General features: G+C 34.5%; 1 protein-coding gene across 1 annotated transcript in view; it reads left to right on the top strand.

The window, feature by feature from the left end:
- Positions 1 to 12,443, top strand: part of LOC134754188 (glutamate receptor 1-like) — a 184,520-nt gene that overhangs the window by 127,347 nt on the left and 44,730 nt on the right. Inside the window, exons 3-4 of the mRNA XM_063690324.1 lie at positions 4,551 to 4,678; positions 7,952 to 8,081. Coding sequence (XP_063546394.1) covers positions 4,551 to 4,678; positions 7,952 to 8,081 — 258 coding nt within the window. The remainder of the gene's footprint in view (positions 1 to 4,550; positions 4,679 to 7,951; positions 8,082 to 12,443) is intronic.

Below are 12,443 nucleotides of genomic sequence, written 5' to 3'. Positions count from 1 at the left end.
TTAGCGGTATTTTGTTGTTCATACACGAAGATAAGCTCACATTGACATTACCATGACGGTGTTCACGAATATTCATGACAAAATTTTAAATATTTTTAAATGTACTTTATCGGTGAAGGAATTATTGCATATTTTTTCATGTGTTAATAACAACATGGAAAAGATATAACTAAAAGAAAAATCGCAATCATACGATAGGTTTGCGATAATTTTCACTGCAAACAAAAAGGCCCAGATTTTTCCGGTGATGATTTTAGACACATAAAACATTCTATATAAAAAAAACTGTTCAGTTATTGGAGATGGTAAGGACAGTATAGAAAACTGTCGTTTCTTTGCTCACGTCCATCCATAACCATATTACCTATTATTTTCCAGGGCTAGCTCTTTATCTATTAGTAAAGCGTGCCAGATTTGTGTGCTAATTGCATATTTCGTAAAATTCATCTTTGACGTCTTAATGAGTCCGCATTAAGTGACTATATACTTTGTACACGCCTTTCTATTATTCACACGGGATCTCTACACCAACGTAGATTAAGTGGATTACTCATCAGCGGTGGGACAGGACCCTATCTATACTCATGAATTAGTTTCAAATTGAGCACGCTTAACGTAAGCCATACCTACATATACTTAAACTGAGTCCTAAACCATATTTGGCAAAGTCAAAACAATTTCACAAATAATATTTAGATAAACTGATACAGTGTATAGGTAATTCAATATACTCTACGAGTAATATAATATACGTAAATACCAGTTAATAACATCATTAGGACTTACTTTTATTATTTGGCCTGACATTTCGAACGTGACATTACGTTTTTGGTCGCAGGCAGACTGACGAGGATTTGTATCAATATCTACGCGGGTTTTGCGAACAACCCGCTAGGGTTGGTACTTTGCCTATACACAGCGCTCGCCGGCCCTCATGCTGGTTAAAATTTCGATTATTCTTGATTTCAATCGCTACAAGTACTTTTTAGTTGTGGTGACGACGTTCCGTTGAGATGACTTACAAATGAATAGAAAAGCAAGCACGTTTAGTTTGAATAATGAGCGAAGATCGTGTAAGTTATCATTAAGTATTCACTTAACGCTTTTCATCAGCTTTTTGCTTGTCGCTTTTCTCAACCGCTTACTGTCGATTCAGTTTCAAGTAAATGTTTCAAAAAATAGTTACACGCTTAAGTAGTAAATTATAATACCTAGGTAAATATAATACTACGGGGATAGAACCCTTAGGAAAAGAATTCCATATTTGCTTAATAGTTTTCCCGAAGCCATAAGATGTGAAAATAAGAAGTCTAAATTTAAATCTATGTTAAAAATACACTACCTCAATATTTTGTAGTAATTGCACTACTATAAAATTAAGTTAAGTACATATGTAACTAGAGACTGATGACCCCATAGTCAAACTCATTATTGAGTTTTGCGGGGCTATGATTATTGTATAGGTATGAATACTCTGTATTTTATTAAATAAATAAATAATAATAAATAAAAAGGGAAAATAATTATTAAATAAATAAATAATAATAAATAAAAAGGGAAAATAATACAGATGCGTATTACTAGGTTCTAATTGAGTGTAGTGAATATGCGCCATAACAATTTGTCAACCTTTTTGTGCGTACCTATTATACCAACCTCTTTGTACGTAATAATATACATTTTCAGATTAGCTCAGGACCAGGACGTGACCAGGACAAGTGGCGTACTAGAAGAGAGGCCTATGCTCAGCAGTGGGCGATAAAGGGTTGATATGATGATAATAATTCATTTTCATTCTTTGTACTTACGTACCTATTATATTTAGATACGTTTTCATCAAAATTGAAATACTTGTGTTTAAAAAGACGGTTACTTCTACACTGACTTGTGCCATTTCTTATGTGTTTCAGCCGTATTTTATGTTAATATAACGCATTATTCTATTTGAAACCTGTAAGTTTAAGGTAGTTGTTACCGTAAATAGCTTGTGCTTACGCGTAGATAATAGTTGCGGTAGAGTCCCATAGTCCTCCATACTCCGATAATGCCAACAGCCCGTCGCATCGCTATGCAAAACACAGGTATGATCGGTATGCGTTAAGCAGCAAGCTGTATAAATCAGGGGCGTTCCACTAATAACCACTTTATCTATAACTCGTATCAGCCCACAATTCCGCACTGAATATTTGACTCTAGAATTGTCGAATTAGTATGCAACACCGTTCTTGTTAGAATAATCCTAAACAATAGTGGATGCGATTATGCGGCCGCGTACCGAGCCAGCGCGAGAGGTAACCGGACGGCATTAGGGTTTTCTGTGTACCTAATATAATAAAACTGACTGTTGGCCAGATATAAAATAAGAAAACTTGCTCATTTTTATGCGACTTGATGAGAAATCGTTTTGGGAATATGTATTTGTAAAAGTAATCGAACGAGTGAGCGAAGAGAAGCGAAGTTCTTACATTAAACTTGGAACACACGGCTGGCTCGGGGCAGGTCCCGACATTGCGATGTTTTTCTTTTAACTGAGCTATCAGAGGGTAGTTTGTTACGCAATAACTAGTAAATTTGTTTTAATTTAATTGAAATTGGGTAAGCGTACTCTTGAAGGCATTACATTCTATTCATTACAAGAGCCCAGAAGGCCAAAAAGCTATTTGTGAGGGGTCTTGCTATTCTGGTCTACTTATTTGCAAGAAAGTATGGTGGTCGAGTTTGGTATCAAATTATGATGGTGCTTGGTTCACACATTTATGACATTGTTTTTAAATTTACCATTTAAAAATAATTAGCTAGATAAAATTGAAATAAAATAAACCTAATATATGTATTTGTAGGTATTTGTACATTTGAAAAGAAACATTACGGCTTACCACAGATACTCGTACAGTTTATTTTAATCTTTATGGTGGCTTAAATCTAGGGTCTGTGCGGCAAGAGAAGAGTCGTAAAACGTATTGGATTCCATCATAGACATATTATATACAAGTAGTTATAGACGCGCCACCGAGCGACCGGGGGTAAGAAAAAGAATATTCATATAAAATTTGGGCAGCATAGGATTTTTTCTCTTTCACTTTTATAAATTTCGGTATTTCGCCATCGCCTCCTACCTATGATGCCACCCGGTCGGTGATAAAGACAAAGCATGGCACTATTTTCTCTTTCCTCTTATAGGAATCGCAATAAGACTATCTTTCTCTATTAAAGAGTGTCAGGCCCTTGGATCCCATACATTTCACGAACGACTCTTCCGCACAGACTCTATCGGTTAAAGGCTCTACAGACCTTGCAATGGCAACCTGACCAAAAACCTTGCAAAAATCGCATGCGGTGTTTGATCCATTGCGGACGAAGTAAGTGCAACAAATTCCTTCGCTCTATGTATAGGTAGCGTTCTTGGCGAACCGCGAGTTCTCCGTTCGAGGCGAACTACTAGTATAATAAAAAAAAATGAAAGTTTTCACGTCTGACATTCAGATGCTACGACGACATGTGAATATGATTTTAAACGATATAAAAGATGTAGGTAACGTAATTAAGTTAGGTATGAAGATGACTAAAGTACTGAATTACCTATGGCGACCAGCAAATCCGTCCCAATATGTCTCATAATATTAGCCATCCGGATTCAATGTCTGGTCGTCTACATTGAAAACTTTTAACATTATTTTACTGCTGCGGTGTAGGTATAAACAAAGGAGGTTAGCTGGACGAGATAGGGATAAGTTCGCCTTTGTAGTTCAAATGTATTATCTGCTGTTACCTTACCTATTCATGTTTTGTTAAATAAAGTGTTTATTATTTACCCACTTGAAGGATTTATACAAACACATAAAAATACTAAAATGCAACTGACGAAAGATTAACGTAAAAAGCAGACGTGAAGATTATATACCTACATTTCTTAGTTTTAACTAGATACCTATTTAGTTACTTATCTGATTATGATGTTTAGTAATTAAGTTTATTATGATGATTATGATGATTATGTGACCCACCTTCGTATTCATGACTCATAAAATCTAGCTTGATTTTTCTTTGCGTTGATATCGGCGGTAGATGTTTTTAGGGTTCCGTACCCAAAGGGTAAAAACGGGACCCTATTACTAAGACTACACTGTCCGTCTGTCCGTCTGCCTGTCACCTGGCTGTATCTAATGAACCGTGACAGCTAGACAGTTGAAATTTTCACAGATGATTTCTGTTGCCGCATAACAACAAATTCTAAAAACAAAATAAAATAAATATTTAAGTGGGTCTCCCATACAACAAACGTGATTTTTTTGCCGTTTTTTTTTGCGTAATGGTACGGAACCCTTCGTGCGCGAGTCTGACTCACACTTGGCCGGTTTTTGAGTAAGCTATAAATACCACTGATTCGACTTGTTAAAGAGTCAGCTAGTGCCATAACGCTAATGCGAATTTGCGCCTAAAGATTGCTGTAACAAAGAGTTTATTAATAGTGAAGTGCCTTGAGAACTGTTCCGTGGATAAATAGTTCTAGCAAGTGCTGTGTCTTATTGGGTGTTATTTCTTTGTCACAGTTTGCAACCAGTTCGCCCGTGGCGTCATCGCATTCCTGGGCGCGGTCACCCCGGACTCCTTCGACACTTTGCATTCGTACACCAACACCTTTCAGATGCCTTTTGTGACGCCCTGGTTCCCTGAAAAGGTAATATTAAGCTTCAAAAACTAGCATTTTAGTTGCAAGGTTAGATGATGATCTACTATTTACTATTCAGCAATATCCGATAATTTGACTGATAAAACTATAGTTTCCGATTTTTTATATGTTTTAGAAGTGTAGAGTACTTATTGTATAGATAAGTTAAAAGTACCAAAGCATTGATCAAGGCAACTTAGGTACTTATTGTTAATATTGATGTACTTGGCCATGCAGTGCAGCAATCGAAATAAATAAATATTATAGAACATTCTTACACAGATTGTCTAAGTCCGACAGTACATTATAAGCTCAAGAAGGCTTGAGGCTTAAAACTTGTAACAAATTAAATCACTTCATTTTGTATACGCATAGTTTCCGAGATATAATCGAAAAACCGAAAAATTGAACCTTCAAACCCCCCCCTCCCCCCCAGCACCAGGGTTACGGCCGGGGACTTTTGATATGTTCACCTCCTAACTTGTCCAAACAAAGCTACGAAGTCAAAAATTGTGTTCCAAGCATTTCCCTCTATAACTTTTTTTGGGCATTCATTTCCTGGCCTAACTAACATTATTAAAGAATATAGCTACCGCCAAATATGGGACAAATCAGCTATCTTATTGATTAAATAACTATTCTATTACCTGGATTAAGTAGTCATTTTTATACTTATACACAAAATATATGTAGGTATATTAAGGAAATATATTTATGTTGATTTGATTTGCATTTTTATTGCTTCTCGGTTAGTAGCATCACATTTCGTAATCTTTTATTTATTTATCTAAGACTCTATGACAGATATCGATAGTCCATCTATTGATAACTCATTTTGTCAAGCACTCATTTCTGCCAGGAAAAGTTCTACGTACCTATATATAGCCGTACCATAACTAGGAAAGTATTTTAATCATAATTATTGCTGCAGTCAATAATAGGCATGATGACAGCAACAGAGAATCATGTAAATAATGGTTTTAAAGAAACATGTGTTAATATGATCCAAAAAATGGTCCAATTTCAGTATAAACATTAGGATTATTAACATTGTCAATAAAATAAAAGTACAAAATTCTCCAATCGGTCATTTTGACTGAAACACCAATCAGAAGCTAGCCGAACCGTGACGTCATCACTCTGTGACATATTTCTTTAAGCATCATTGACCGTAATCCATACGTCCTCACCAAAGAGTTTGGTAGTTCAACTTTTTTATTTTTTTTATTTCGCCATTAAACATTTATTACGTAAAAAATATTTTTACACGATATAAAGTAAATATTTATTTGCTATTATATAAATAAGATGCTAAATAATACGATATTTCACTAAAAAACTTGTACTATAGTAACTATTGTATAAAAAAATAGTGAATAAATATTTTACCTTACGCCCATGTGACGGTAGCGAAACGGCCAACCCACATATTTTGACTAAGGTGTAGAGTTTGTGAAGTTAGGGCTTGTAGAGTTAGAAGCTTGGCTCTACAAGAGATCTGATAACTTTTCGATAGTGCGAGCCTTATGGTTTCGTCTTGGCAACATTTTACATGAAAATGTTTTTGGTTGGATTGTGTTTTTCGGAACCAATACAAGTGTACCAACAATATTAAAAGGAATTTCAAAATTTGTCATCATGCGTATTGTATTTCTATTATGCAAGTAACTGTAGTTATTGCTTATTGTTTTAACAATTACTAGCAATAAGAGATAAAGCCGGCTTAAGAATAATTTAACTGTTTAAACCACCAAACGAGAACACTACAATGAATCTTTCATGCATAATGCAAACCTTGCTACTGCGTAACTATGGCGCGTTCTGAGCTTTCCTCGGAGGCAAGTAGCTTATCGTTATTTTCAAGTTTTCTTAAAATAAATCCCACGTGAAAATTATTATAACGATTCTTGGGGTATGTAAAGGACGCCTTGGAATTCTGTCTTCTGTAAGTGACAGAGGCCCGAAAAATACATAATGTTGAAAGTCACCATCTTTACCTGTTACTTTAAATGAACGGAAAATGTAAATGTTATTATACTTTTGTTTCTTCTCCCTCTTGCGGCTTTCGTCATTTTTTATCATTCCCCGTGGAATCTAGTTTTAAAAAGGAAATAAAACCAACTTTGATCTTTAAAAAACGATGTATTATTGCGAAGCTAAAATACTTTGCCAGTAACTGATTTTTGACATTTTTATATTCTTTTTAGAAATAGGTACCTACAGTAGATTATTAGTTGTACGTAAGTATATATATATATATATATACTTGATAAAAATAAATTTTAATGTTGTTGCATTAGGTATATTAATCCACCAGGGAAGTAGGTATGACATGACATTAATAATATTAACTACCATTTACGTAAATAAAACGCTTTTTCTGAATATATTTGTTAAAGCAAAGAGGGCTCTTTTCATACCTGCATGAACAACATTAATATACTTAATTGATAATAGATAATAAATAATAATATATTGCACTATTAAGTAATAGTAACTTCAATTATCTTAACCACTAAAAAATTGATAATTGATTGATTGATAATTTTTTATTTGCATTAAATATGGTAACATAAACAGGTCTTAATTATTCATTGGAGCCATCATATTTAACCGTGAAACGGCATGCAAAATACACAATGTAAATGTCTTATAATTATATCAAACAGAATTAAATTACCTATACTAATGTTACGAGTAACTAACTAAAACATAAACAGAACAAAATTTTCTATTGTCAGTAAAGTTCATACAAAAATAATGTCAAATTTCTAGTTTCTACTTACAATCTAACATGCGTTAATTTATACAAAAAAAAGTATGTAGGTACCTATTTAATGTATATTAGGTGTACTGAGAAATAACTTGTATCCGCATAATTAGTGGTGTTAACATTTGAATAAAATTAAGTATTCTTCTAATATAATCTATTAAACAATGCATTTTTTACTCAACCTAAAATCGGGTGAACGTTATAATATTAAAATAAGAAAAAAATTAAGTTTAGCATACAGATAACCTGTTTGCGTTATGTTATATTTAGAATATTTTTAAACAAGGATATCGTCTGTGGTCAAGGAACTGGTTCAATTACAGAGGATAACTTTGTATAAGTATATTTATTGACATTGTTACTAATAATTTAAGTATACCTACTTATAATTAAACTAGACTTCTGAGAGATTTCCGAGTTTCACGTAGTTGCTGTTGGCGCACTCTTTGCTAGGAACGTAATTGTATATGTATATTTGGGTCATACAGAATATATTGTTTATTCTGCAGGTTATTCCTCCATCGTCCGGGCTCATCGACTACGCCGTGAGCATGCGTCCCGATTATCACCGCGCCGTCATAGATACCATCACACACTACGGCTGGAAACACGTCATCTACATCTACGATTCACACGACGGTAAGCCCATAACGTCATTAAAGATATTTAGATTGTATTACTAGGGAGCAAAATATCTCAATTTCATCCTAGATAGCGTGTTGAATTCAGAGCGAATCGAAACATCTAAAATGCCCGTACCGTGTGTATACACTCTGCTTTTCATTTCTCATACTGCAACTAATTGTGGAATAAATTTACTTCTTACATAAAAAAAGGAGAATCGAAACAATGTCTCTAGATCATAGCTGTATTTGTAAACATAAATATTACCTATACGTTGTTCCATACATACATACCTATTGAAACAGCATACCTATTATAACCTCAACATAAATATGCAAATTTAAAATTATACATACTAAACTACATAAATTAAATTACATATCAAAAAGTTTAAATCCATTTTGTTTTTATTATTATGCAACTGATCATTTGCACAACTTGAAATTATGCAATTAGTTTTTATGCAGAATGGTGATTAATTGTATATAATTCAACTATGTATGTATAGTGAATATAACCTAAAAAAACCGATTTTGCCACTAACTATAAGTGTTGGAAATGTATATATAAGCGCTGTTAAAATCCATAACGTATTTCGCCTTAAAGTTACAGTAGTACTGCATCCTTAATGGCCCGTATCTGCTTTCAGGAATGAGAATATCCTTAATCATAATATAAATTAACCTGTAGTAGCAATGATACCTATTCTATTTTAAGCAAAAAAAGCCGTCTAATGACCGCCTAGTATAAGTATTCAAAAAGTACATTTATCGAAATATTTCATGTTTCTTCCTCATTAATATTCCTAACTGTAAATAAATTTAAAATGGGAATGGGTAAAGGTTACGCCTTTATTTCTGAGGAAAAGAAAAGAATTTCTGAAGTAGCCGCGTCCAGAATGTTAATTCAGAACTCACTGGTCTCAATATTTCCAAGTCTCTTCAGCGAATAATGAGTGCAGTCATTACTAAAATGAGTTTATTCTGTATTCGCGCCGCGCATTGCTGATTGAACCATTCATTAATGAGTTTGGATGGCCTTGTGCATACTAAAAGTCTTTGAAACGGACCTATTGGTAAATGTATTACGTCACTCGGGAAGACCAGTCTAAATTAACTTTACTTGAAGCTTACTTGATCAAGTACCTGCAAAGGCAGGTTATAAATAGGACTATGTAGATTAAATAGGACATTGAAAATGGGCGTATGTGGTATAGGAAAATCTAAGAATCTGAACACGTCACGCGTCACGTTTCACTCGAAATACTCGTATCCTTAATTTATCCGAAATGTAGGTAATTATTTTAGTTCAACTCGTAAGCTCAAAGTACAGTCCCGACCGGGAGAAAGCATACGACTTGGCATGCATGTAACTTGTGTAGGTAAGAAAATAATAGAAGGAGAAGCAACTTGTCAAGTGGGTATTACCCACTCTTTTTCCCACTTTTATGTCCCATTTTGTAGTTATTCATTGTTATCAGAAAAACAGTTCAAATCATTAAAACCTTTAGAATAGACGTCGTTGAAGTAGGTAAGTATGTTGCTAGGAATTATAGTATTCAAATTATGCGAGGTGCAAATACTGACGAGCGATTTTCTTCAGCAATACTTACATCATAGTATGGGAAACCTGAATAACATAAACCAAGCAACAAACGCTTTATATGTCAAGAGACAGGCTATGGACAGTTTACAGTACTTCCCTGTTGATATCTCCCACGTCGTCCATACTGCCCGTACAGCGTCCTACGGTAGAAAACATAATAAGTAAGTTTCTTTTTAAAATTTGGGCCACATATAATTCGGAGACTATACTATAAATCTTAATGACTACATGTATTTTTGTGGTAGCTACTGCCCCAACAGCTTATGTATATAGGTATCGTCGTCTAGTACCCGCAACATTTATTTTTACATAATAGTTATTTACTTAGGGGTACGAAACTTTGTTTAAGAAGTACTTGATTTTCTTTAGTTATAGAATAGAATAGATTTTATGCAAATTATGTAATTGTGTACCTAGCAGGCAGCATAGCAGGCCTAGCACAGTGGCGCGACAGTATTTCGCCTTCGAGATAGACTACCCGTCCCTCTCAAATTAATACGGTGAGAAAAAGACTGCTAGTCTATCTTGCGAGCGAGATACTGTCGCGCCACTCCTGTGCTAGGCCTACAGCATCAAAAGTAGCGGATCAGATTACGCGTCAAAAGTATCTATCAATCTCACGACCACAACGGTATAAGGAAAATTTTATTTCATAAAGAAGTGCAAAAGTAAAGAACTACCGAATATGATAGTAGAAATTAATATCTTCTCAGAAAATGGACTTATCCGCGGCACGGAGTGTGGATACGAGCTTAGTAAAATTCATTTTACGAGTATGTCACGGGATCACCAAGAAAAGAGCACTTTGCTAACGGAAAAGCCCATTTACATATGAAATGTGGTTTTTAAGTACACCTTACTGTTTGTGCCATTATGTATCTTTTACTGCTAAAATAACGTAGGTGCAATTATACTCGTATAGTACTAGCTGCTGTTCGCAACTTAGTCTGCATAGAGCAGTGATTTATTTGATGAAAATTATCTTGTGTCCTTTCCCGGGACTCAAATTAACTATTTATCTCATTCATATAAATCAGTTTAGCAGTTTTAACGTAGGCAGACATAGTTACTTACTTTCGCATTGGTAATAACTTTTATATTAATTGGGATACATGTGGCAAGCCAATAATTTTATTTATTTATTTAATGTTATTAAAAAACAATTTTTCTACACCTTTATAACTGGAACTTATAAAATGTATTAAGCATTAGCTTCAGTGCCGTTCAAGGGATTTACGACAATTTTAAAGTTTCTATAAACCGCTCGTAGTATTATCTCGTGGGCGATGTATGAATAAAAACGCAGAAAAGCCATAAAAAGCAAGTGTGGATCTCACAGCAGAGGGCGGGTGTGTGGCGGATACGGTACAGTTGCTAAGTATAGTAGTAGATATAAAAAGTGCCATAAGCATTACATTAGTGACTAAAATGGCCCAAATAATACAGGAAAGCATAGACTTAGTTTACGGTACTGGTTTATTTAAAAAAAACATTACACTAACAAGTACACATCAGAAACAATTAACATTTAAGTTTTAAGTTCAAATATGCATTTTACAATTTTCCCAAATCATTTTGAATATACTTATTTTTTAATGTAACTTAGGTACCCACTACCTAATGTATTCCTTTTCCAATAGCAATAATTTAGTTCAAAATGCTGCAAAATTTGAGCCCAGTAAGATTAGCTTAATGTTATGTCACGGCTTTAGTATAGAGGCACCTTTAAGTACATTAAAGTAGCTCGACGCTATCCGAGAACGGAAATAAAGTAGAGATCGGGAGTCTCCGAGAGGGCGGAACATGAGATTGACCTGATACCCAAATAACACCCTCCTCAGCCTGTCACATCAAACAAACGTGATCTATCGAATATAAAGCAATTTTAAAACCCATTATATCCAAATCTTGTTTTCATATAAAAATGTACTTTCATGATTTATCATGGGAACTAAGGACTCCATAAGATTGAAATATTTTATGATTCTCGCTTACAGTATACATTGCATGATCAACCAATAGTATTTACTAATGTTTACATAACTAGGTAGTTATTGAGGACGTAGATATATCAACTAAGTAAGCCTTACAACGAAGGTGAATGCCCCATCAAAAGCTTTGGTAAACCCGTATTGAGTAACAGGCAGAGAGGCTTAGGATTTGTGTTTGGGGCACATCCCCATAGGAAATGTATTGGTAGAGCCAGATTTTAGGCACGGTCCAATATCAGGGTTGGGCAGATAATCGATAATGAAGCGTCTTTATGATTTCTAGACGTGAGCTTGATATATATGTATTGTTTTTTTATATTGTTTTGAACATGGACGCGAAACGCCAGCTCGTCGTAAATGTATGTACAAGCAAAAATTCCGACCGTGCGAGATATTTGAGAAGCTAAAACATTTAGATATTTATGTAAGGTTCATATCTCAGACCATTAAGCGATTAAAAACAGGATTTTCAAGAATCAGGCCCAAACCTGGGCGAAAACCATCTGTTCGTGTCAAAAATATAATTAAAAGTTACGCGTATTCGGCGAAAACTAGCCCAAGGTGCAAGTAAACTCGCTCAAAATATGAAAATATCCCGACGATCAATGAGTCGTATATTACGATATGATCTTGAATTGACGGCCTACAAAAAAAAAAAAGAAAAACATGAATGAACAGATGCCCGGAAAAAATCTAGAGTGAAAAAATGCAGAAACCTGCTAGCTTGGCATGAGGGCGATGACATAATTTTTTCACTTCAGCAGCTCGAACAAGGCTACTT

The sequence above is a fragment of the Cydia strobilella genome, chromosome Z (genome assembly GCF_947568885.1).
Source record: "Cydia strobilella chromosome Z, ilCydStro3.1, whole genome shotgun sequence".
Taxonomy (NCBI): Eukaryota; Metazoa; Arthropoda; class Insecta; order Lepidoptera; family Tortricidae; genus Cydia; species Cydia strobilella.
Note: the sequence above shows the minus strand (reverse complement) of the source record. Positions and strands in the feature narration are given on the sequence as shown.